The sequence below is a fragment of the Panthera leo genome, chromosome A2 (genome assembly GCF_018350215.1).
Source record: "Panthera leo isolate Ple1 chromosome A2, P.leo_Ple1_pat1.1, whole genome shotgun sequence".
NCBI classification, from domain to species: Eukaryota; Metazoa; Chordata; class Mammalia; order Carnivora; family Felidae; genus Panthera; species Panthera leo.
In genome coordinates, this window is record NC_056680.1 from 10371963 (window position 1) to 10398935 (window position 26973).

General features: G+C 47.0%; 1 protein-coding gene across 1 annotated transcript; it reads left to right on the top strand.

The window, feature by feature from the left end:
- Positions 1 to 461: 461 nt before the first annotated feature.
- Positions 462 to 26973, top strand: LOC122213077 (adhesion G protein-coupled receptor E2-like). The gene is made up of 20 exons (XM_042927283.1): positions 462 to 528; positions 4361 to 4414; positions 4703 to 4822; positions 7229 to 7643; positions 7802 to 7904; positions 8267 to 8462; positions 8923 to 9069; positions 9158 to 9204; positions 9350 to 9427; positions 9812 to 9989; positions 12867 to 12974; positions 13139 to 13359; positions 13551 to 13730; positions 14288 to 14485; positions 14767 to 15002; positions 23265 to 23331; positions 23607 to 23698; positions 25192 to 25360; positions 25446 to 25556; positions 26584 to 26973. The coding sequence occupies exons 1-20, from the start codon at positions 498 to 500 to the stop codon at positions 26632 to 26634; spliced, it is 2802 nt and encodes a 933-aa protein (XP_042783217.1). The 5' UTR covers positions 462 to 497; the 3' UTR covers positions 26635 to 26973.

Sequence of the window (26973 nt, forward strand, 5' to 3'; positions counted from 1 at the left end):
ACCTCTCTATATTAATTTTGAAACTTCCCGTCAATCTCCATTTGTTTCAGAATAAGAACTTAAAAATAAAGAAGTACACAAGTAGATAATAAATAGATTACAAAGTCTGTTCACTCTCAACCACAGTCCTCAGAGGGGCCAAAAAAGCCAGGAGAATGATTCTTCATAATTGGGAGGTCTTCCTAGATCAAAAAGATATAAAAACCGTCAAAGAGGCTTTCAGCACAAATACTGGAAATGCTAAGCAAATACTTAAAAATGGAAGTGTGAGTTTCAGAGATGGTCATCACAGGGAAATATGAGGGGCGGGGTGTGGGAAACAGCAGACTGCTGTTTCATCTAAGTTCATCCAATGATGAGCTTTCTATCTGAAGTCAGACTTAAAACAGGAAGTCTTTTTAGCGTACACACACACACACACACACACACACACACACACACACACACACCAAGACTGGGCAGCATCCTCCGTGGTTGGGCTTGCTGATATCTTCACCATGAGAAACGAGCATCTAAGTTTGCTGCCGGGTAGGTAGAATTATAACAGTGGGGATAGGCCACGAAAGCTATCAGAGAACTCTATCCAGGCCGAGAATTTTCTCTGTTCCTTGCTTTATTCCTGGGTTTTGCTCTGTTTCTGATTTTTGCACTATCTTTGTAGGGGAGAGCGGGCAAGAAATTTTAAGAATGGTACTAGCTCAATTATATTAATGTCTCAAAGAAGAAATTTGGTGAAACTTATTTCTAGGCCAGACTGGGGGACTTATCAGAGCTTTCTCATTTTACAGCCTGTATTACACCAGGTTCTCTAGATAGGGGTGCCTGGGTGGCTCAGTCGGTTGAGTGTCCGACTTTGGCTCAGGTCATGACCTCACAGTATGTGAGTTCGAGCCCCGCGTTGGGCTCTGGGCTGACAGCTCAGAGCCTGGAGCCTGCTTCGGATTCTGTGTCTCCCTCTCTCTCTGCCCCTCCCCCGTTCATGCTCTGTCTCTCTCTGTCTCAAAAATATATAAACGTTAAAAAATAATTAAAAAATAAAAGAAATTAGTTTATGAGATTTTTGAGGTTGGAAAGTCCAAAATCTGTAGGGCAGGTGGGAAACCTAGGGATGTTTCCAGAGATGTTGATGTTATATCTCAACTCCAAAGTCAGTCTGGAAAAAGAATTCGCTCTTCCTGGTGGGGGGTGGTCAGCCTTTTTTTCTCGTAAGGTCTTCAACCGATGAGGCCCACCAAGATTATGAAGAGTAATCTGCTTTATTTTTATTTTATTTTATTTTTAAATATAATTTATTGTCAAGTTAGCTAACATACAGGGTATACAGTGTGCTCTTGGCTTCAGGAGTAGATTCCTATGATTCATCGCTTACATACAACACCCAGTGCTCATCCCAAGTGCCCTCCTCGATGCCCATCACCCATTTTCCTTCCCTCCCACCCCCCATCAACCCTCAGTTTGTTCTCTGTATTTAAGAGTCTCTTATGTTTGCCTCCCTCTCTGTTTGTAACTATTTTTCCCCTTCCCTTCTCCCTCTTAAGTTTCTCAAGATCCACATGAGTGAAAACATATGATATCTGTCTTTCTCTGACTGATTTCATTCAGCATAATACCCTCCAGTTCCATCCACATTGCTGCAAATGGCCAGATTTCACTCTTTCTCATTGCCAAATAGGATTCCATCGTAGATATAAACCACAACTTCTTTATCCATTCACCAGTTGGTGGACATTTAGGCTCTTGCCATAGTTTGGCTATTGTTGAAAGTGCTGCTATAAACATTGGGTACATGTGCTCCTATGAATCAGCACTCCTGTGTCCTTTGGGTAAATTCTAGTAGTGCTATTGCTGGGTTGTAGGGTGATTCTATTTTTAATTTTTTGAGGAACCTCCAGAATGGCTGCACCAGTTTGCATTCCCACCAACAGTGCAAGAGGGTTCCCGTTTCTCCACATCCTCACCAACACCTGTTGTTGCCTGAGTTGTTAATTTTAGCCACTGCAACCCATGTGAGGTGGTATCTCAGTGTGGTTTTGATTTGTATTTCCCTGATGAGGGGTGACGTTGAGCATTTTTTTGTGTGTCAATTGGCCATCTGGATGTCTTCTTTGGAAGAGTGTCTTTTTATGTCTTCTGCCTATTTCTTCACTGGGTTATTTGCTTTTAGGGTGTTGAACTTGGTAAGTTCTTTATAGATTTTGGATACTAACCCTTTATCCAATATGTCATTTGCAAATATCTTCTCCCATTTTGTTGGTTGCCTTTTAGTTTTGCTGATTGTTTCTTCATTGTGGTGAAGCTTTTTTTTTTTTTTTTTTTTTTTTTTTTTTTTTTTTTATCTTGATGAGGTCCCAATAGTTCATTTTTCTTTTATTTCCCTTTCCTTCTGAGACGTGTTGAGTAAGAAGTTGCTGTGGCTGAGGTCCAAGAGGTTGTTGCCTGTTTTCTCCTCTAGGGTTTTGATGGTTTTCAGTCTCACATTTAGGTCTTTCATCCATTTTGAGTTTATTTTTGTGTCTGGTGTGAGAAAGTGGTCCAGGTTCGTTTTTCAGCATGTCGCTGTCCGGTTTTCCCAGCACCACTTGCTGAAAAGACTGTCTTTTTTCCATTGGATACTCTTTCCTGTGTCGTCAAAGATTAGTTGGCCATACATTTGTGGGTTCAGTTCTGGGTTCTCTATTCAATTCCATTGGTCTATGTGTCTGTTTTTGTGCCAGGACCATACTGTCTTGATGATTACAGCTTTGTAGTACAGGCTAAAGTCCTGGATTGTGATGCCTCCAGCTTTGGTTTTCTTTTTTCAACATTACTTTGGCTCTTTGGGGTCTTTTGTGGTCCCATACAAATTTTAGGATTGTTTGTTCTAGCTCTGAGAAGAATGCTGGTGCAATTTTGATTGGGATTGCATTGAATGTGTAGATTGTTTTGGGTAATATTGACATTTTAACAATATTTGTTCTTCCAACCCATGAGCATGGAATGTTTTTCCATTTCTTTGTGTCTTCAATTTCTTTCATAAGTATCCAGCATACAGATCTTTTACCTTTTTGGCTAGGTTTATTCCTAGGTATTTTATGGTTCTTGGTGCAATTGTAAATGGGATTGATTCCTTGATTTCCCTTTCTGTTGCTTCATTATTGGTGTATAGGAATGCAACCGATTTCCATACATTGATTTTACGTCCCTCGACTTTGTGGAATTCCTGTATCAGCTCTAGCAGGTTTTTTTTGGTGGAATCTTTCGAGTTTTCCATGTAGAGTATCATGTCATCTGCGAAAAGTGAGAGTTTGACTTCTTCTTTGCCAAGAGAGTAATCTGCTTTAATCAGAGTCTACTGATTTCACTGTTAATCTCATTAAAAACAAAACAAGGGGCGCCTGGGTGGCGCAGTCGGTTAAGCGTCCGACTTCAGCCAGGTCACGATCTCGCAGTCCGTGAGTTCGAGCCCCGCATCAGGCTCTGGGCTGATGGCTCGGAGCCTGGAGCCTGTTTCCGATTCTGTGTCTCCCTCTCTCTCTGCCCCTCCCCCGTTCATGCTCTGTCTCTCTCTGTCCCAAAAATAAAATAAAAAACGTTGAAAAGAAAAAAAAAAAAAGAAAAAAAACAAAACAAAACAAAACACCATCATAGCAGCATCATGCCTCCCGTGAATGGAAGGACAGACTCTAACAGGTGACCCAGTGATTGCCTATAGGGTAGATTCCTTCGCACCTGCAGCCGTTTTCATTCCACAAAGCCTGTCCAGTGACCCATCGCTCCTGGTACTGCACCTGGAGAGGCCTCTTAACCAGGAGATGGTGGCTCTACCTGACGGTGCCCTTAGTTGTCACTCCTCACCTGTCATCAGCTCCCCCCCTCTCTTGACTCCAGGGCTCCCTGCCCTGCTGATACTGCTGTGAGCTAGGGCTCAGACTTGGGGCTGTCTGACGCCCAAACCCACGTTCTTCTCGTGTGCCCCAAAACATGTATGTCAAAGAGGGGACAGTGACCCTGGGAGAGAAATCCTCAGGGTAGATTTCTGCCATTGCCAGAGAACTAAGAACTTGGCCAATGTGAGGACTTTGTGCTTCAAGATTCACTCCCTCCACCGGGAAAGGTTGGAATTTCTACCTTGTGTCCCTGACGTCACCTGTGTATATTCTGTCCCCTTACCTATAGCACTGAGGCTCCACAAGGTCTATGTCTGTTAGTGATGGACTCCTTGGGGAGTCCAGGGAGACGGAAGGAAAGGGACTGGTCCTCAAAACTTCGTAAGTTACAAGAGCCTTGGGAGAGCCATGGACTGTAGCATCAGAACCACCTCCCGGGAACAATGACCATGTGGACAAGGGTTGAAACTGCATCTCTGTTTTTTCTGCCCCAGGTCTCTTGACACAGCTGCTGTTGCCATTGGGAGCAGCTGCCCAGAAGACTAGTGGTGAGTCTGCCCAGCCAGCCCCATGGGTAACATACACGGGGGAGTGCATGCTGGGGTCTGGGTCCCCTCACCGACAAGCGGGCAAAGGGGGCATATTCTTCAAGTGAGGCTCTGGTCTTCTGGAGATAAGAGAAACCGTTTCTACCTCCACAAATGTCCAGAGTTTTCTGTGTTTTCTTCTTCCAAGCCTCTCTTCCTCTGCTCCTCACCCCCAGCTGGCGGCTGGCTCCCTCCATTCCTTGAAGCTTCTGACTGTGGTCTCTGTCCTCTCACCCTTTGCACCCACAGACTGTGCACGGTGGTGCCCTCTGAACTCCAGATGTGTCAACGCCACGGCCTGTCGCTGCTCTCCGGGGTTCACATCTTTATCCGGGGACATCTTCACCAACCGCTTGGAGAACTGTGATGGTACAGGGGCCTTGGGGGGTGGTGGTGGTGGGCGCATGGAGATGTTGGGGGAAGTGGTAGGGGGAAGATGTTCTCCTCTCTATGCCTCAGTTTGCTTGTCTGTAAATTGGGGATCATCGTTGTACCCACCCCACACGGATGGAGTGAGATTTAAAATCTGCCCGTGTGAAGAACCGATAAAGACAAGTATGGAGCGGACGGTCCAACACAAGCTCTTATCATGGCTACTGCCGTTATTACTATGATCGTGCTCGTTGCACAAGGAAAGGGGAGAAAGAATGGAAGCAACGGGAGGAAAGAAACACAGGACTTGAAAGCCCAGGCTCTCCTCCTGGCGTGAGCTCACCGGGAACTCCCGACCCCTCAAGGTCATGGTTTCCCGCCTCACTGTTCACAGCAGACCCATGAGGAAGCAGAGCTACTTGGTTTTTCAAATGATCAAATTTGGGGGGTGCTTGGTTAGCTTAGTCGGTTAAGCACCTGACTCTTGATCTCAGCTCCAGTCATGATCTCAGTTTTTGAGGTTGAGCCCCTCGTCAGGCACTGCACAGACAGCACAGAGTCCGTTTGGAATTCTCTCTTTCTCCCTCTTTCTCTGCCCCTCCCTCCCTCATGTGCCTGCCCGCTCTCTCTCTCTCAAAAATATGTAAACTTTAAATGATCAAATTTGGGCTTAGGGAGATTGAGAAACTTGTCCCAAAGTCCCACAATTAGTAATATTATGTGAATGTTACGATAAAAATGAAGAGAAAGGAAATTATCCCCATTTTACACCGAGAGATACTCTTCATGTACCGAAATAGACTTAGATGCGTATTTTTTAAAAACGAAGGAAAATATTCCTAGCATGTTTGAAAAGGTAAAAGAAAAAAAAAAAAAAACTCTAATATTTCCCAGCAGTCCGTGTAGTACCCTTATGGGCGATTCTCTTGGTTTTCGTTGTTTGACATTTTCTTTGTCTTCCAAACGTCCGTGTGTCATTTAATATTTGGGGGAAAGTGAATTTCATCACGGAAAAAAAAAGGTGGTATGACTCCTGCCCAGCCGCCCTCTCCCGATGCCCTGAGAGGCGCCCCTCGCGGACCCCCTGCACGTCTGTGCGCGCGTCTCACGGAGACTCCGGCCCGGGGGAGCGCGGCCAGGGGCCTGCGGCTGGTGCGGCTGGACCCCCGCTCCCTTCTGGGAGCACGTTTGCCCGTTGAGAGTTTCTCCTCGTCGTGTCTTCCCCTCCCGCGCGCCTCATTACCACCCGCTGGACCCCACCCCATCCCACGACCCCGGAGATGGGTATCCAGCCATCGCCCCCATCTGAGAAGACAGGAGGGCGGTCCCATGGCCCAGACGGGGCGTGCCTCTTCCCGCCTGCTGTCCCGTCCTGGGGCTGACGCCCACAGCCTGGGCCCGGGGCCTCGGAAGGAAGTCCTCGAGTTCGGGTAGGAGACTCTGCTCTGGGGGAGACCAGCTGCCAGACCCCCACTCAGCACGAGGTCATGAGCCCTTGCAGGCTCTGAAAGTCTCTGGTCCCCCGATGGGAGCGTCCGGGAACCAACATTCTGCCCCTGCCCTTTGATTCACCTGATCAAGTTGTTGAGGTTGTCGATAGCTGGCGGTGTCCAGCCTTGCTCTGTGGGTCCCCGAGCTACTCCGAGGGGCCAGGGTCGTGGCCATCTTTCCCCTCTCGTTTAGAGAACAGGAAGAGCTAGGAGGCCAGGAACCCACCTTGCAATAACTCAGCTGTGAGCAACTTCTTGGTGCTTCCTCATTTCGTATCTGCGATAGGCTCTGATAAGGGTCACTTCCTCCAGGGTTGGGGGTAGTAAGACTCTTCCAGAGACACCCTGGGGCATCTTGAAAACTCCTGACACCAGAGATGGGGGAGTGGGGGATGGGCCCTGTGAGGTGTACTTGGGCCACTGTGAGTAATGGGAGGTGAAAGCTGTCAACGGCAGGGGCCTTTAGCCTCAGGTGTGAGTGGCGAGTGTCACCCAGCCACGACTCCCCCCACTGTCAGCATTGAGAGTGGCCTCCAGTGCCACTGTCCCTCTGACCGGAGCCCACCCCCAGCCTCCCGATGGTGCAAACGGTCTCAGAGGGGAGGGTCTGGAGCCCAAGTCAGGGCCTCCATCTGGCCCACGAGGCCCGCAGAGGGGGATGCAGACCTCCTTCTAGCCCCCGTCACGACACAGCAGAGTGTATGGATCTAGGTGCCGACAGGCCCGGCCGGAGAGCAGAGGTGAGCAGATCAGTCTGCAGGCTTTCTGGAGCGGCTGGCTCCAGCTCGGTCCGACGAACTGTGAGCTGAGTTCTCTCTGGGCCCCCACGGCAGAGGAGGGCTGGCGGCCAGGGCCTCTGCCCTGTGGGAACTCACTCTTTTGGCTGGTGACCCTTTGTCCTCTTGTGTTCCAGACATCGATGAGTGTAGGCCACCCGTGGCAGTGTCCTGTGGAAAATTTGCAGACTGCCAGAACACAGAGGGGAGCTTCTACTGCGAATGCAGCCCCGGATACCAGCTTGCTTCTGGGGTGAAAGCGTTCAGGAATGAGAGTGAGAACACGTGTCAAGGCAAGAACCACCCCGCACCTTCCGTCTCCCCGTCTACGAGGTTTGGGGTCACTAGTCTCACTTTCTCCACAGAACGTCCTACCTGGTCTCCTATGCCTTTCCAAACTCCAGGGCTCAAGGTACATCACACGCTCACAGCATGTGTGTTCCATCACAATATCCTCCTTCTTCACCGTCATCAAAGGCTGCCGGGAAGAGTCCTTCCCCCCCTGGAGCCCACATGCGCTTGGCCACACTGGGAGCCCTCCCAGACCCCCGGGTCATGAGAAACATGGGGGAGGGAGGCTTGAGGAGGGAGGAGCCCATCTTCCCCGGCTGGCCCTGGCCCTGGCCAGCAGCCCTGCCTGGAGAAGACACCTCCTGGCTTCCTGGCTTGGGTTTTTGTCCGCTCAGCCTCCATCTGTTTTCCCGTGCAAGGCTCTGCCTGATTCTCCCCAAGAATTTCAACGTATGGACAAACATCTGGGCCACCATGCTTTGCCCAGAGGATGCCTCAGAAGGCCCACCACAGAGCAGGGAGGTATCAGGGCCTTCCGGGCCTCGGGTTCCCTTGCGGAGCCCCTGGCCTCTGTGAGCATCCCCTGGTCTCGCCCCTTCTTCACCTGCCTCTTGGGAGCAGGGGGAGGGTGTCGCTTCCAGTTCCTGGAAAGGGAGCCTGGGCCAGAGCTGGGGAGGGAGTAGCTGAGAGTCCTTGGAAAGAAAGTCCGGTCCCCATGACTCAGTTTCCCCCCTGGTTTCACAGCCTGTAAACCGGGGACCATGGTCCCTGCCTCGCCCATCTTGCAGGGAGGCCATCATAAGGTGCACTGAGATTGAGGTTGAAGGTCACCAGGGGGCAGCACGTGCAATAACAGCAGGGTCCCTGATGCCGGGCAGTGAGAGGTGGGTGCCGCCAGTGGAGGGGACCCTGACCCTCTGGCTTTGTCCTCAGATGTGAATGAATGTACCTCGGGGCAAAACCCGTGCCACAACACCACCCACTGCCTCAACAACATTGGGAGCTATGAGTGCCGCTGCCGGCCTGGCTGGAAGCCCATTCCTGGGTCCCCCGATGGCCCAAACAACACCGTCTGTGAAGGTCCAGAGCTCAGATGCCACATCTTAGAGACCCACACTCAGAACAGCTGATTGCACGCGTATTCAGTGGCACCCACACCACCCAAGCAGAATGAATGCTGGCGGTGCCCTGCTGTGCCAAGCGTTAATTCTCTTGAGGCTCGATGGGAAAAGATCTGGGGGGGGGGGGCGGGGATCCTGGGGAAGGAGCCGGGGTACTGAGGAGCAGGCTCCTTGGAGACCCCAGGCGACAGCTAATTACCAACTGGGACAAAGGTGTTTCAATAGTTCACAACCTGCACATCTGTACAGGGCTCACGTGCTATGTGTCAGGCCTCCCCACACTTCCCATAACTCCTGCATCACCAGGATGTGGGGTCGGCAGGGGACGTCACCTCCAGCCAAGGTGGGAGTTACTAATATGGGGAAAGGGGGCGGGACACAGAAGGAGAAGGGCCTGAGTCCCACCTTTGTGTCCCCAGATGTGGACGAGTGCAGCTCCTGGCCGCCTGTGTGCCACAACTCCACCGTCTGCATCAACACCGTGGGCTCATACAGGTGCCGCTGCCGCCGTGGCTGGGAGCTCAAACCCGGATTCCAGAATAAGCAAACGGACACCACTTGTCAAGGTACCTGGTCTGACCTGACCCCAGCCGCCATCCCAACACACACACAGACACTCTCACACCTAATAAATGGCTGTTTTATCGCCTGCAGAGATGTCCTTCCCTGCCTGGACCGAACCCCCTGGAATCAAGAGCCAGGTGGGTGGCCCCAGCAGGGACCAGGAGGCAGGAATCCCCCTGTGCCGCCCGCCTAATTCCCCCAATTTCCCCAAGCTCCCCCCACCCCCCACCCCAACACACATACGCGAGGCTCTCTGACCCGCCCCTTCTCCTCTCTTCCCAGGGACTCTCCCACTTCTTTAAAACAGTCCAAGTTCTGCGCAGAGACTTCAAGCCGGCCTTGGCTCAGGACACCATCGAGGTAAGAGCACAACTCAGGAGAAGAAAGAGAACCTGGGCATCCCATAGAGGCCTGGGAGGAGGCCGCCCCATCACCATGACAGCTTCTCTGAGACCCCACGGAGGGTGGGAGAGCAGACACGCCAGTATTCACACTGCTGGGCACCCACCTGCACCCACAAATGACTTTTCTTCTTGCTGTTTCTGGACATTGGGCTTTATGTCATTCTTGGCATTTGTGAACAGGGTTGACCATGAGCGCTGGATTCCAGGGGCAAAGACCCAGGGAATCAGCCCCAGTACCACATTTATGTACCAATCAGTTTGTAGGGGCTGTTCTCCGGGGCTGAGTGGGCAGGGTCTTCGTGGCTCACTGGCTCCATTCACTCATCCCCCCCACCCCCAGGAACTCATACGGGGGGTGGATGAGTTGTTGCAGACCCCGGAAGACTTGGAGGCACTGCCCCGCTCAGAGCAGCACCGTGTGGCCACGAACCTGCTCGCTGGCCTGGAGGACGTCCTGAGAAACATAAGCCAGGCCCTGCCCAGTGGGACATTGACCTTCAGTGCATTTGCAGGCACAGGCAAGTACTGGGATCCGCCCCCGGCTCCCGCCCTGCCCTGCCCCACCTCGTTTATCCCCCAACCTCACTGGAGCCAGTGACCATGCTTGTATCTCAGTGTTACCCTCCCTAAACCAATTAAAAGGTTGAAAAGAAACGAATAAAACTGTAAATCGTATACATTTTCATTGTAATATACATTATCAGCAGAGGAAATCATTCTAATGAAGAATTTAAGATACAAAATGGAAACATCTTCAAAAGAAGACAATTTATTAAATTTTTCAGAATGTAAATTTTGTATTATTTGATATTTAGGTTCATCACCATTTTATTACTTAATTTTAGTTTTTAAGGTTTATTTACTTTTGGGAGCGAGAGAGACAGAGCTGGAGCGGGGGAGGGGCAGAGAGAGAGGGAGACACAGAATCTGAAGCAGGCTCCAGGCTCTGAGCTGTCAGCACAGAGCCTGACATGGGGCTCGAACTCACTGACCACCTTTTGTGTAGCCATTCATTCCCTGTTGGACATTTGGGTTGACACCTTTTGACTATTTTGAATAGCGTTACTATGAATATTTCTGGATGAGTTTTTGCTTGAATAACTGTTTTCGGCTCAATGTATATAGACGTAGGGGTGGAATTTCTCAGCAATATGGTAACTCTGTGTTCCATTTTTTTGAGGAATGACCAAACTAGTCTTCCAAAATGGCGGTGCCATTTTACATCCCCATTGGTAACACACAATGGTTCCAATATCCATATTCTCAGCCACACTTGGTGCTTACATTTTGTTTTCTAATAGCAACTTCAGTGTATGTCAGGGAATATCTCATTGTGGGTTTGATTTGCATTTCCCAAATGACTAATGATATTTAATACCTTTTCACATGATTGTTGAATATTTGTATATAATATATATATATATGAACTTATATACTTTTTTTTTGGAGACATCTATGCGAGTCCTTTGCCTATTTTTAAATCAGGTTGTTTGGCTTTTGGTTGTTGAGTTGGGAGAGTTCTTTATGTGCTCTAATGGTAGACTCTATGAGACATGTGATTTGCTAATTTTTTCTCCCATTCCACAGATTGTCTTTTTACTTTTTTTTTTTACCTTTTTTTTTTAACATTTATTTATTTTTGAGAGAGAGACAGAGCATGAACAGGGGAGGGGCAGAGAGAGAGGGAGACACAGAATCTGAAACAGGCTCCAGGCTCTGAGCTGTCAGCACAGAGCCCGACGCGAGGCTCGAACTCACGACTGCGAGATCGTGACCTGAGCCGAAGTCGGACGCTTAACCGACTGAGCCACCCAGGAGCCCCAATTGTCTTTTTACTTTAATGAACAGATGCTTCTGTTGGATGAAATCCATTTTCTCTACTTTCTCTTTTTTTGCGTGTGTACTGGTGTCTTATCTGAGACTCCATTGCCAAATCCAAGGTTGTGAAGATTTACACCTGTGTTTCCTTCTGACGGTTCTAGTTTTAGCTCACAAATGTAGGTCTTTGTCCCATTTTGAGCTAATTTTTGTGTGTTGTGTGAGGTAGGGTCCCTTCTAACTGCGAGTGGAGATCCAGATGTGCAAGCACCATTTGCTGAAGAGACTTTACTTTTTCCATTGACTAGTCTTGGCATCCCTTGTTGAAGCAAATCAGTTGACCACAGATGTATGGGTTTATTTCTGGACTTTCAATTTTATTTTATAGGTCTGTATATCTATCTTTGTGCTAGTACCCTACTGTTCTGATTACTATAGATTAGTAGTAAGTTTTGAAATCAGGAGGTGTAAGTACTCCAATTTTTTTTTTCATTTTCAAGATTATTTTGGGTATTAGGGCTCCTTACAATGTCCTATAAATGTTAGGATGCACTGTTCCATTTCTGAAAAAAAAAAAGGTGGAATTTTGGTATGGGTTGCATTGAATCTATAGCTCTCTTGGGAAATATTGCCATCTTAACAATATTATGCCTTTTATTTTTTTATTATTTTAAAAGATATTTATTTATTTTGAGAGAGAGAGAATGAGAGAAAGAAAGAGATGATGAGACAGAGAGAGACAGAGAGAGAGGGAGAGAGAGAAAGGGAGAGAAAGAGAGAGAATCACAAGCAGGCTCCACAACTCAGCACAGAGCCCAATGTGGATTTCAACCTCACAAACTGTGAGATCACCATCTGAGCTAATATCAAGATGTTCAACTGACTGAGCCACTAAGGTGCCCCAATATTAAGCCTTTTAATCCACTAACATAGAATGTTTTCCTAGTTATTCAGGGTCTTTCATTTACTTCAAAAAATATTTTTGTACTTTTCTCTGATAAAAGTCTTGAACCTCCTTGGGTAAATTTATTCCTAATATTTTGTTGAAGATTCTTTTACATCCATGTTCATAAGAAATATTGGTCTATTGTTTTCTTTAATGGCTTTATCTGTTTGTTTGTTTTTAAATCAGAGTGATGTTGGCTTCATAACATTATTTAAGTAGTATTCCTTCCTCTTCCATTTTTGGATGAGTTCATAAAGGATTTTTGTTAATTCTTACTTAAATGGTTGGCAGAATTCACCGGTAACGCCATCTGGTCGAGGCTTTTCATTTTGGGGAATTTTTGATTAGTGATTTGTTCTTTTTGCCTGTTATAGGTCTGTTTGGACTTTAGTTATTTTTCAGTTACTTTTGTAGTTTGTGTGTCTCTAGGAATTTGTTAATTTCATCGAGGTTATCCAATTTGTTCGTGTGTAGTTGCTCATAGAATTTTCTTACAATCCTTTATAAATTCAGTGTGTGTGTGTGTGTGTATGTATGTATGTATGTAAACACATATAAATGATAGTATTATTGTAACCACTACAGCCACAAATACTATCCTAACTCCCTTAATAACTCTGACATCTCATAGACCTGTCCCTGAAGGTGCAAGAACAAGGAGACAGAAATGTCACCTTGAGTCTGAACCAGGCAAAGATGCTGCTGAGCTTGGATGAGGTGCATGGATCTAGTGACTCAGGTAACGGCCGAGATGGGAGGTCACAAGACGCCCAAGGACGTGACAAACGGGGACCTGAAGCTTACGGGGTGGTAGGGGGCAGAGTGGGGCCACAAAGGGTCCATCTGAGGAAGAAGGGGCCCTGGTGGGCACCCCGAGATATCCACATTGGCCTTGTCCTGCAGGTCCTTCTGTGGTGGGCCTCGTCTCCACTCCAGGGTTGGGCAAGTTACTGGCCAAGGCGCCCCTGGTCCTGGACCCTAAGCAGCAGGCACTTCTGCGTGAACACAAGGAATGGCTGGGAGAGGTCTCCCCTGTCCTGCTCTCAGATGTCGTCTCTGCCTTTGTGAGCAACAAGGACACCCAGAACCTCAGCTCCCCCGTCAACTTCATCTTCTCCCACCACGTGAGTCCTGGTGGAATGGGGCTGTGGCCGGGCAAGGAACTGGTCTGGGTCCGGGGCTCAGCCTCACTGTCGAGAACACCCTTTGTGTCCTGGGGGCCTCCTCCGTGGGCGCCTCCTTCCCCCAGGAAAGCCCTTTGCAAACCAGCTTTGGATAAGAGTCTCCAGCTCCCACCGACGCTCTCTTCCTACAGTCGGTGACGCCCGGGCCAACGCAGAAGGCGTTCTGTGTCTTCTGGGAGCACAGTCAGGATGGAGGCGGTCATTGGTCCACCACGGGCTGCGAGATGCTGGACACCAGAGACACCAGCACCACCTGCCAGTGCTCCCACCTCAGCAGCTTTGCCGTCCTCATGGCCCACAGCCACGTGCAGGTGAGATCCCTGAGAGAGGCTGCTTTCCACGTCTATCGCTCTCGAACATGTTTCCCCACATGTAGGAGCTTAAAGAAACATAAATTTATGTCTCGTGGTTTCTGTGGGACGAGAATCGGGCGTAGCGTAGCTGAGTTGCCTGCTCTGGGTCTTACAAGGTTGAGACCATTGAGTCAGCCAAAGCTGCATTCTTGTCGGAGGCCTGGGGTCCTCCTGTGAGCTCCCTGGTTGCTGGCAGAATTCCGTTCCTTGCAGTTGTAGGACTGGGGTTCCACTTTCTTTCCAGCTGCGAGCAGGGGACCCTGCTCAGCTCCTAGGGGCTACCTGCATTCCTTCTCTCTAGGCCCCACACAGTGTATCAGCATTTCTGTCCAGAGGCCAGCAGGAGAAGCTCCCTCACCTCAAACGCCCTCAAACTTTGAATCCTTTTCTCTAGGAAGAGCCTAGAGCTTTGAGAGCTCACTGATTAGACCAGGCCTACCCAGGGTGATGAAATTCCTCTTAAAGTCAACTGATATAGGACCTGTGACTGTGATGTCCTTTTTGCTGGGTCCCAGAAGGAGGATCCCGTGCTGGTTGTCATCACCTATGTGGGGCTGGGCCTCTCTCTGCTGTGCCTCCTCCTGGCAGCCCTCACCTTCCTCCTGTGCAAAGCCATCCAGAACACCAGCACCTCGCTCCACCTGCAGCTCTCCATCTGCCTCTTCCTGGCCCACCTGCTCTTCCTCACGGCCATCAACCAGACCAAGATCAAGGTACTGACACTGTCACAGAGGACCCCCTGCCCTGAGCCACGGGATGCTCAGTTCGTGGAGCCCTGCTGCACTGATACCTTAACACAATATCGTTGGGTGACAGGGAGGCTGGAGGGGTAAATCGCCTATTTCATGTTGACTGATGAAACAGAAGACAATCCTCTCTCAACAACTCGACCCTATATATATATGAGTTCTCCCCGCTGGAAGGTATGGGAGGGGTCCTGGGGCCACCCTCCTCCCTGACAGTCCCTCCTGGTGACTCCTTCCTCCTCCCCCAGCTGCTGTGCGCCATCATCGCGGGGGCCTTACACTATCTCTACCTGGCCTCCTTCACCTGGATGCTGTTGGAGGGTCTACACCTCTTCCTCACGGCACGCAACCTGATGGTGGTTAACTACTCCAGTGTGAGCAGGTTCATGAAGAGACTCATGTTCCCTGTGGGCTATGGAGTCCCGGCTCTAATCGTGGCCATTTCTGCTGCCTCCAGACCTTCCCTTTATGGAACACTCACCAGGTAAGTGCAAATTCCCACTACCCCTATATTCTCCAGCAGGATCATGGCCACCACCAGAACGAGAGGAGTATTTTTTATTATGCCCAAGCAGAACACAGAGAAGACATGCTAAGTAATCATCCTTAGGACATCTTTCTGGTGGGAAGTTATAAGTTAAGCAGAATGTCTTTAAATTTCTATCCTTTGAATAGCAAGACTGAAATCAAGAGACGCGCTTAGGGCATCATTAAAAAAATAGAATCTACTTCTCTCTCCAAATCCTTTAAGATGTTCCAGTTTTTTAAAAATTTGGAGTTATAGAGCTGATTTATGTAATCAAGTAATAGATTTTTATATCACGGTTAAGATATACAAGGTACTTACTTTATGCCATGAATTTTTCTAGCCATTTTTGTATGCATTAACTCGGTGAATACTCACACTAAAACTATGAAGTAGGCAGAGCCATTTGCCCCGTATTACAGGTGAGTAAACCGAGCCACACGTAATCTCATTAAATGCCCCAAGGGGAATGGCTAATCAGTGGCAGAACTAGGATTCAAATCCAGCGAGTCGAGCTTTAGAGTTTGTACTCTGACATTTCCACCGTTAATGCTTGGTTTCAGGTTTTTACATTTTTCTGGAAGTATATTTCACATACCCTAAAATTGACTCTTGGAAAGTGTACAGATTAGTGTTTTTTAGAATGATCATAGAGTTATGTATGCGTCACCAGGACATGCGGACATGACTGGAACACCTTCAACCCCCTAGAAGAAACCTCACACACAATAACATTCCCTCCTCAGTCCTGTTACCCTCTTCTACCCCAGCCCCCTGGGCCACCACTAATCTACCTTCTGTCTCTAGGGATCTGCCTTTTCTGGAAATTTGACTTAAGTGAAATCATACCTGTGGTCTCTTGCGACTGGATTCTTTCACTTCGTAGGATGCTTTCAAGGCTCATCCATGTTGTAGCAAGTATCATGACTTCATTCCTTGTGGTTCCTTGCTGCTGCTGGTGGTGTTTTGTAAATAATATTCCATTATACAGATATACTGCATTTTTTCAATCTATCATTTGAGAGGCTCTTGGATTGTTTCCATTTTTTTTTTTTAAAAGGAGGCTTCATGCCCAGAGCAGGGCTTGAACTCACGACCCTGAAATCAAGACCTGAGCTGAGGTCAAGAGTCGGACGCTTAGCCAACTGAGCCACTCAGGCGCCCCAGGTTGTTTCCATTTTTGCCATTATGAGTGATGCTGCTATAAATATACATGTGTAAGTTTTGGTGTCAACATATGTTTTCTTTTGTTTTGGATATATATCCATTAGTGGAACTGCAGGATCACCTTGCAGATCTATGTTTAGCACTTTGACAAACTGTCATCTGTTTCTCCAAGTGTCTGCCCCAGTTTCTGTTCACACAAGCCACATGTGAGGGTTCTAACTGCTCTGCATTGTCATTGGCCCTGGGTCTGGAGTTCTCACTCGTCCAGCAAGAGAGTGGATGCAGGATTAAAATGTGAGAGAGGCTAATGTCCGGGAGGAGACAAGAGCCCCAGGCAAGGGTCCTTGCTCTGTTTTTATTAGGATCAGAAGGCTTACAGGCATGATGGACGTGCACAAAGAAATGAAACTGTGAACATTACCTCATGGGCGTGAGGAAAAGGGGGTTTTGAAGATATGCGGTGGTAGGGGTTCGGTCAATACAACACAAAGTCCTGGAGCCAAGCAGGTGGTTGTTTACAGCAGACATGAAACGCCACATCTGTTTACCTAAACTTGCCTAGGGCACAAGAAAGAAAGAACATGCTACCTCAGGGTCAACGAGGCATGTTTCTTTTGCTAATTAGCTCCATTCTGGGCAACTTCGCCTTACTGAGGTCTATAGCCCTGTTTACCTGTTTACCTATTTGGGTCCTTCCTTTCTTGGAAAGCAGCTTTCTGCTATTGTACTAAGTTGGGAGGCATTTCCACCCTGAATACCTAATCTTGTTTACCTAATCTTGGATGCATTCATCCTCTGGCTTTCTATTTCCTTATGCCTTGTTAACCCATCGGTGCAAGCTCAGGGATTCTTAAGCTTATTCCCCACACTCTGCCTCATCAACACTTATTTTCTGCATTTTTAATATTAGCCTTCTGCATGAGTTTTAAGTGTTCTTTCATTGTGGTTCAGACTTGCAATTCCCCAATAACTAGTGATGCTGAGTGGCTTTTCACGTGTTTATTGACCATTTGCATATCTTCTTTGGAGGAACACCTTTTCAAACCTTTTGTCCATTTAAAAAAAACATTTTTTTAAAGCTTATTTTTATTTTTGAGACAGAGAAAGACAGAGCATGAATGGGGGAGGGTCAGAGAGAGGGAGACACAGAATCTGAAGCAGGCTCCAGGCTCTGAGCTGTCAACACAGAGCCCGACGCGGGGCTCGAACTCACGGACTGTGAGATCATGACCTGAGCCGAAGTCGGATGCTTAACCGACAGAGCCACCCAGGTGCCCCACCTTTTGTCCATTTTTAAATTCGGTTATTTGTCATCTTGCTGAGTTTTTGAGTTCTTAGTATATTCCGGATGGTAGTGCCTCATCAATTTGTGATTTGCAGATATTTTCTACCTCTCCATGTCTTTTCACTTTCTTGCAAAGTGAAAAGTTTAAAGCAGAGAAGTTTTTTAATTTTGATGAAGTCCACTTAGTTTTTCTTTTGTTGTGCTTAGGATTTTTGTGCTTTTTGTGCTTAGGATTTTGTATCTAAAAAACCATTGTGCAACCTAATATCCCTACCTTCCTTTCCTCCTCCTTTTTATTATTGCTGTCATAAAAATTATATCTTTGTACCTTACAAGCCCATTGACACAGTTTTAAAAGTATTGCTTTGCGTGGTTATCTTTTAACACAGGAGAAGAAAAGGATTACAAACAAAAATATACTTCAGTGTCTTTCGTAATACCCACATAGTTACTTTTATTGGTGCTCTTTATTTCTTTGTTTGGATTGAAGTTACTCTCTAGTCTCCTTTCATATCAGCCTGACTTATTTAGGGTTTCTTGTGACCAATTAGCAAACAAGAATGATCTTATTTTTATCTTGAAATGCCTTCATTTCTTCATTTCTCAAGGAGAATTTAGCTGGATACAGAAGTCTTGGTTGACCATCATTTTTTTTTTTTTTTTGATACCTTGAAGATGATATTCCACTGCCTTCTCCATGATCTCAGGCAAGAAGTCACTTGTTAATCTTATTGAGGGTCCCTTGTACATGAAAAATCAACTTTCTCCTGCCACTTTAAAGATTTTGTCTTTGCCTTTTTTCAATAGGTCTATGATGCGTTTCAGTGCGGATCTCTTTGAATTTATTCCACTTGTAGTTCCTTGAGCTTCACCTTTGGGAAGTTTTTAGCCATTCATTCTTTAAGTATTTTTCTGCCCTTTTTGCTTTGTCTTCTGGGATTCCAACTGTGTATGTGTTGGAGCACTTGTCCTATGCCATAAATCTCTTGAGGTTCTGTTCATTTTTCTTCATCCTATTTTCTTTCTGTTCCTCAGACTGCGTAGTTTCTGTTGATGTATATTCAAATTTATTTATTTTTTTTCTTTTACCAGCTCAAATCTGTTGTTGAGCCCTTCTGGTGAATTTCTCACTTCAGTTTTTGTATTTCTCAACTCTAGAGTTTCTATTTGGTTCCATACAGAATATCTATTGCTTTATTCATATCCCTTATTTGGTGAAACATTGTTGTCCTACTTTTCTTTCATTTTTCAGAAATGGTTTTGTGTTTTTAATATATTTGTAATAACTGATGTAAAGACTTTATCTACAAGATTCGAAGTCTGTGCCTTCTCAGAGATGCTTTCTTTTGACTGATTTTTTTCCTCTGTGTATGTTGCACATTTTCCTGTTTCTTTGGGTATATTATACTTTTTTGTGAAAACTCAATATTTTAGATAATATATTGTAATCCTGCTGTTTCAGTTTCCTCCACCCTTCAAGATATGTTGTTATTTCTGGTTTGTTGGTGTCTTTGTTTGTTTGTTTAGTGACTTTCCTGGATTAATTCTGTAGATTGGCCATTCCTTGCAGTGTGTGTTCCCTGAGTTCTCTGCTAGCTTTTTTAAAGTTCTTATTTTTGTTTTTAATCATGGGTTCCTAGGGTGTTGGTCGCACCTGGGTCAGTTTATTTAGTGGCCACCAACTGTTTGTTCCGGAAGATTTCCTTAAATGCTTTGCCTATATACTTTGCATTCTTCTAAAAAGGTATCTGTGTGAGAAGACCGCACCTTCAAACTTCAGGAAGTTTACATAACAGTCTTAGCTTTCACTTTCTGATTGCACAAAGCCTCAAGGTCAGACAGAGGTCAGAGACTAGTGCTTTCTTTTCTCCCCATGCCTTTTTTGAGTGGAGCCATACCCTTATGCATCCTCAGATTTGCAGGAATATTTCAGAGATTTTCAAAAATTTTCATCGTCCTTGAGTGGTCCAGTATTTCCTTTTAAATTCCCGGACAAGTTCTTTTTTTTTTTTTTTTTTTTTTTAAATGTTTATTTATTTTTGAGACAGAGAGAGACAGAGCATGAACTGGGGAGGGTCAGAGAGAGAGGGAGACACAGAATCCGAAACAGGCTCCAGGCTCCAAGCGGTCAGCACAGAGCCTGACGCGGGGCTCGAACTCACGGACCGCGAGATCATGACCTGAGCTGAAGTCGACCGCTTAACCGACTGAGCCACCCAGGCGCCCCCCGGACAAGTTCTTTTGATCCCACCTGAAATCACAGACTTAGGCAGCTGGGAATGGGGCCATAATTTGTTATTGTATTGATAATGCCCCAGAGTCAGCTCTCCTCTCCCCCATGATTTCTCAGTCGAATCAAATAGGCACCAAATTTAGAGAATAAAGAGTTAGGAAACTACAGAGTTAGAAAAAAACTTGGTTGTGTTCTGGGGGTGATGATGATGTGTTTTACGGAGCTTCCAAAATAGTCAGATCTCTCTGCTGTCTTCAACGTTGTCAACTTCTGGCTGCTGCACCACTAAGCTGGGGAGAGACAGAACTGAGATAGCTCTGAGTTAAAACATCCCAGACTCCTTTCTCCCCACAATCTTATTGAGGTTCAGTAGTGTCTCTTGGTTAGACTATTTTTCAACTTGTTCTGTGGTGCTGGGTAATTGCCACAGTTCCGAAGTGGTTGGTTTTAGTTGTTTTGCTTGTATCTTTGCTGTTTTAGAAGGAGAGCAAGTTCATCAAGGTCCTTACTCCTCCACTCAGGAGGTCAGTTCCCAGAACATGCACTATTAACCACAACGTGCTGCTAAAACGTATGCTCACCTGATTCACCTGAGCTGTCTCCAGGTGTCTTTCTTGGACACTGTAGTTCTTTCTTGCTTACATTCTTTTTCGTCTATACTTCAGTTGTCCTGAAATGGCCTAGCAAACTGTCCATTGCTCTTTTCATTTAAAAAATTTTTTTTCATGCTTTTTAAAGTTTATTTTTGAGACAGAGAGGGACAGAGCACGAGTGGGGAAGGGACAGAGAAAGAGGGAGACGTGGAATCCGAAGCAGGCTCCGGGCTCTGAGCTGTCAGCACAGAGCCCAATGTGGGGCTCGAACTCATGGACCATGAGATCAAGACCTGAGCCGGAGTTGGTTGCTTACCCAACTGAGCCACCCAGGTGCACCTGTCCACTGTTCTGAAATGCCCTGCTCACTCTCTACTTTACCCTAATGTAGGATCAAAAGTGAATTCTGTCACTATCAGTAAAATCTTCAGCAATAGGCCTAAGCTCTCTATGCATTAATTACCAATGTGTGGTCATAAGAGAATATCTGTTTTGTGCTGGGGTTAAAATTAAATCAAATAACTCACCAACAAAAGACAAATAGCTCAAGTTAAAAATGGACAAAATAGGGGCCCTTGGCTGGCTCCGTTGGAAAAGCATGCGACTCTTGATCTTGAGGTCATGAATTCAAGCCCCCATGGGGGGCTATAGAGATTATTTGAATAAACAAATGAACTCAAAAGTGGACAAAATATTTTAATAGACATTTCTCCAAAGATAGGTAAATGGCCAATAAGTACACGAAAAGATGCTCACTAGCCTTAGTCATCAGGAAAATGCAAGTCAGAAACTGTAAATGAGATATTACTTTATACCTATTAGTTGAAATGGTTAAAAAAAAGACAATAAACACTACTTGCAAGGATGTGGAAAATTCGGAACACTCCTACATTGCTGGTTGGAATGTAAATGGTGCGGTCACTTTGGAACACAGTTTGACAGTTTCTCACAGGGTTAAATATAGAGCTACCACGACCAACCAACACCACTCCTGGGTACATACCCCAAACAAATGAAAACATAGGTTCACACACGGGGCGTCTCAGTGGCTCATTTGGTTAAGCAGGTCAGGTCGTCATCTCCCGCTTTGTGAGGTTGAGCCTTGTGTTGGGCTCTGTGCTGACAGCAGAGGGCCTGCTTGGGATTCTTTCTCTCTCTCTCTCTCTCTCAAAAGAAATAAACTTAAAAAAATCAACCTTGTACGAGACGCCTGGGTGGCTCAGTCGGTTAAGCCTCCGACTTCAGCTCAGGTCATGATCTCACAGCTCGTGAGTTCAAGCCCCGCGTCGGGCTCTGTGCTGACGGCTCAGAGCCCGGAGCCTGCTTCCGATTCTGTGTCTCCCTCTCTCTCTCTGCCCCTCCCCTGCTCGTGCTCTGTCTCTCTCTGTCTCTCAAAAGCAAATAAATGTAAAAAACTCCACCAAACCCTTGTACACGAATGCTCATAACAGCAGTATTCAAAATCGGAGACAACTGAAAACAACCGAATGCCCCTCAACTGACGAATGGATAGGCCACGTATGATCTGACCACACACAGAATATCATTTAGCCGTGAGAAAAAGAATGAGACATATTGTTTTCAGCCATAAATATGTGCTGTGATGTGAACGGACTTTGAAAACATGGCGCTGAATGAAAGAATTCAGTCACGAAAGGCCACATATCGCATGATACTATTTATGTAAAGTGTTCACAGTAGGCAAATCCATTAGGTGAGAAGGCAGATTAACAGTGCCCTGGGGCTCCGGTGGGAGTGGAGTACGAACACAGTGACTGCTTCTGTGCATGAAATGTCTTTTTTTTAAACGATTTTGGCTGAAGTCCTCACGCTTTATTTTTTACTTATTTTAAAAAAAAATGTGTATTTATTTTTGACAGAGAGAGAGAGAGAGCAAAAGCAGGGCGGAGGGCGGAGAGAGAGGGGGACAGAGGATCTGAAGCCGGGGCTCAGCCTCACAAGCCTGGAGGTCACGACCTGAGCCGAAGTCAGACGCTCAGCCCATTGAGCCACCCAGGCGCCCCGGGAACGAAATTTCTCTTAAGGAGTCGCAAATGTCCTCGAGTCAGATTTTGGTGCTGGTCGCACAACTCTGCGAGTATTCTAAGGATCACTGAACTGTGTGGTTTAAATGGGTGAATTTTATGGTATGTAAAAGATATCTCCATAAAGCCATGAAAAACAAAATTAAAATAAGTTGATGGGTTTTGCAGTTTGATGAAAAAAAATTAGATTGAACAGTGCAGGAAAGGCCCCTAAAACCATGTTAGGGATGGCTCACACGACTCTCCCGAACTGTTAACATGTTTGTGGGCCTCTCCCTTGCTCCAACACTGTTTATCTCAGTAACATCATTCACCATTAATATCTCAGCTAAGGGGTGCCTCGATGGCTCGGTTGAGTGTCTGACTCCTGGTTTCGTCTTAGGTCATGACCCTGGGGTGGTGGGATTGAGCCCCAAATCGGGCTCTGTGCTGAGCGCAGAACCTGCTTAAGATTCTCTCTCTCTCTCTCTCTCTCTCTCTCTCTCTCTCTCTCTCTCCTTCCACACCTCTCTCTTGCTTGCGCTCTATCTAAAACAAAACAAAACAAAACAAAACAAAACAACAGAAAAAAAAAAAAAACAACTCAACTAAACATATAATTTCCTTAGGGAATCTTCCTTCACCATCCAAATCCCTCAGATTCCAAACTAAGCATGACATCCAATGATACATTCTTATAGCTGCACATTTTTATTGTTACAGTGTGTTTAATTATGTGTCTCCTACTCCACGTGAGATTTGTGGGTCTTAAGACTGTTTACTTTCTTTGCCAATGACAGAGCCTGTCACGGAAGAGTCAGTATTTGTTGATGAATGAATGAATGAATGAACGAATTTATATAATTGTTCTACATTCCTCAGGATGAATGCATTTTTTACTTTCTCTCTCTTGCTCAGCTGCTGGCTCCATCCAGCAAAGATGTTTATATGGAGCTTCCTGGGACCAGTCTGTGTCATTATCTCTGTGAGTGATGATGTCAGAGCATCCTTAATGCTCAGCTGAGGGTCATTAGAAGAGCAGAATTATAAGGGGGGGGGGCGGTGACAGGGGCAGGAATGTCCCTGGATTGTCATTTTTTTTGGGGGGGTTTGGTTTTCTAAGACTGCTCCTAAAACTATGAGCTCTAACACGGTTACTTAATATGAAAACGACTTAAATGTGGGATTGATGTGGGGCAGGCTGGGAGACAGATAACCGACTGAAATTGTACTCAATAAACCTTCTGTGGTTTCCCGAAGGTCAATTTAGTGTTGTTTTTCATGACCCTCTGGATTTTGCAAAGCAAGCTGTCTTCCCTCAACAGCGACGTATCCACCCTCCAGAACACAAGGTAAGGTGGAGGAGAGAGTGACAACCCCACAGGCATAGGTGGTCCAAAGGGCAAAGCCGTGTGCCTCGGTGGTCCTTAGTGTTTCTTCTGAGGGGACCCAGAGTAAAGAGGTGTAGTTGACCTTCTCAGTCAGAAGAGCTGGCACTCTGGCCGAAATGTTCTGTCCATTTCTAGCCCCAGCTTGTTGCTTCCCTCAGCAACAGGAAGAATTGACCTTGGTCACTAAACATTCTTTGGACTTTTGCCAGGGAATCCTAGGACGAAGGTGCAGGGAACATTTATGTTCCCACGAAGCACTTAGAAAAACCTGTGGCTGTTTCCACAGCCCAGCCTCCACTTGCTGCCCCGCTCAGTGCAGGCTCCTTCTCATCCCTATTCCCGTCCTTTCTCCGGAGAAAATCCTAGCCAGTGTCGAATCTTCTGGGAGGCGAGGGCAATCCTTTGTTCCAGCGACCTTTGTGCAGATTTAATGCTATTTCTTCCACGTTCCTACCGTTATCCTTTCCAAATGAAAAGAGAAATCTTGCCTTTTTTTTTTCTTTTAATTTTTTTTTTAACGTTTTATTTATTTTAAAAATTTTTTTTTTTCAACGTTTTTTATTTTTTTTTTATTTTTGGGACAGAGAGAGACAGCATGAACGGGGGAGGAGCAGAGAGAGAGGGAGACACAGAATCGGAAACAGGCTCCAGGCTCCGAGCCATCAGCCCAGAGCCTGACGCGGGGCTCGAACTCACGGACCGCGAGATCGTGACCTGGCTGAAGTCGGACGCTTAACCGACTGCGCCACCCAGGCGCCCCCGTTTTATTTATTTTTGAGACAGGGAGAGACAGAGCATGAACAGGGGAGGGTCAGAGAGAGGGAGACACAGAATCGGAAACAGGCTCCAGGCTCCGAGCTGTCAGCACAGAGCCTGACGCGGGGCTCGAACTCACGGACCGCGAGATCATGACCTGAGCCGAAGTCGGCCGCTTAACCGACTGAGTCACCCAGGCGCCCCTGTTGTTTTTTTTCAAGTTTATTTATTTATTTTGAGAGAGAGAGAGAGAGAAAGAATCCCAAGCAGGCTCCACACTCACAGTGTGGGGCTCGAACTCACAAACCACGAGATCACGACCTGAGCTTAAGTCAGCCACTCAATGGGGTCACCCAGGTGCCCTTTGCCTTTGTTATTTTTAATGCTCAGGTCCCAGCACAGAGCCTCCTCGGTGGTGTTGGTTGAATGAATTTCAGGATCTCCAGGGAGCACCGTAAAACTTTTGAAACTTACATTGTGAGGTATCCCTATCCTCCTCAATGCAAATCAAGACACTCTCCTGGTCCCAAGTGGTATTTTGGCTGTGGGGAATCACTGACAGTAAAGATCAGAGCCGATCACAAGTCAGTCTGAGAACTCGTCACCGACAGAGGGTGACGCAGCCTCCGTGGGGCGGGGAGGAGAATGGCTTGCGTTGCTCCCGGTGCATCACGAGCCTCGTCTCTCCTCCTACCCAGGATGCTGACATTCAAAACGACGGCTCAGCTCCTCATCCTGGGCTGCACGTGGTGTCTGGGCGTCCTGCAGGTGGGGCCAGCTGCCCGCGTCATGGCTTACCTCTTCACCATCATCAACAGCCTGCAGGGAGCGTTCATCTTCCTGGTGTACTGCCTCCTCAGCCAGCAGGTACCACGGTCCGGCCCCCGTCCGGGACTCTTCCTGTCCCCGCCCCGCCCAGTGAGCTGACCCAGAGCGTGCTTCGCCCCTGCAGGTCCGGGAGCAGTACGGGAAATGGTTTAGAAGGGTCAGGAAAGCCAAAGCCGAGCCTGAGAATTACACACTGTCCAGCAGGGCCGTGTCTGATGCCTCCACCCCCAACACGGTAGGATCGCCTTCTGCTCCCACAGCCCTTCCCTAACTGATCCGCTTGAGTGCTGTGTCCTTGTCCAAGTACAGCGCTTGTCACACTGAACAACTTTACACGCAGCGGATAGATGACGCTCTAGGGTGGTTCCCCCTTGGTTTGCGTTTGACTCATGGACTATTACCCACGGTCTCGTTGGAAAGGTTTGTTTAAGACTATATGTTGTTCTCAGTCCTCAGGGAACCGTGTTCCTCTTAACTCTTACACACCAACACTCTTATTACACACCTGCCGTGTGGCAGGCATGGCTACCCAAGCAAACAAGAATCAATGATCTGAAGGGGTGATGCGCGTTCTCGTCAGAGCTACATTATCCTTATCCTTTTTCTCTACACCCACCCGTATCGCACAGTCACTGAGCAGAAAAGGCAAAGGCCCAGAAAGGCAACCATGGGGAAGGTTGGTGTGCGTATTTATGAATTAAACAGAAAGAAGTGTTGGCTGGCATTTTGGACTTTCTCACCAGACCGCCTGGTATTTTCCGCACCCTCTACCCACTGCGGAGCCAGGAAGGAACAACAGCAATGGCGTAGGATAACTCGTGGCGATGGCTACCAAGAGCCAACACCTACTGGTTTAGACTTAACCAAGTTCTTTTAAAAAAGTTTTTAAGTGCTTATTTACTTTTGAGAGAGAGACAGAGACAGAGCGTGAGCAGGGCAGGGACAGAGAGGGAGACGCAGGATCCGAAGCAGGCTCCAGGCTCCGAGCTGTCAGCACAGAGCCCGACGCGGGGCTCGAACTCGCGAACCGTGAGATCATGACCTCAGCCGAAGTCGGACGCCCAACCCCTTAACCAAGTTCTTTTCCTACGTTTTCTCACCTCTTCCACTTTCTGTGAAATCCCTTGGGTCTTCCTTCCCATCTAAAGGAGCCCCCTATGCTGCCAGGAAGTCCTTCTGTGTTTCTCTCTTTACCTTGTTCACCCAACCTCCACTACCACTGGTTCTGCCCCTGAATCTTCTGTCTCTTCCCTCTTTTGCAGGAAATGTTCTCACCACCTGTTTCACAGGGAAAATCAGAGCCCTCACGATGACACCTTGTGAACTCCATGCCGTTGGCTATTCCAACCAAACATCCTCGTGCATCCTTTTCACATCCCCGTATCATGGATGCGGTCTCTCTCCTGCTCAGTAGAGACTGCTTCCACTTGCTCTTTGGATCCCATCGTCATGCCTTATCAGTTATCTTTAAGTTACTGTTCACACGTTCTCCCTCTCTCCTTCCCCTTCCCTCTGTTACCATCTGGGAATATTCCTCCCATAGTCAAGCAAACATGTTTGGTTCTCTTCTATCTTAAAAAACAGGTACCACTGGGGTGCCTGGGTGGCACAGTCGGTTGAGCGTCCGACTTCAGCTCAGGCCATGATCTCAC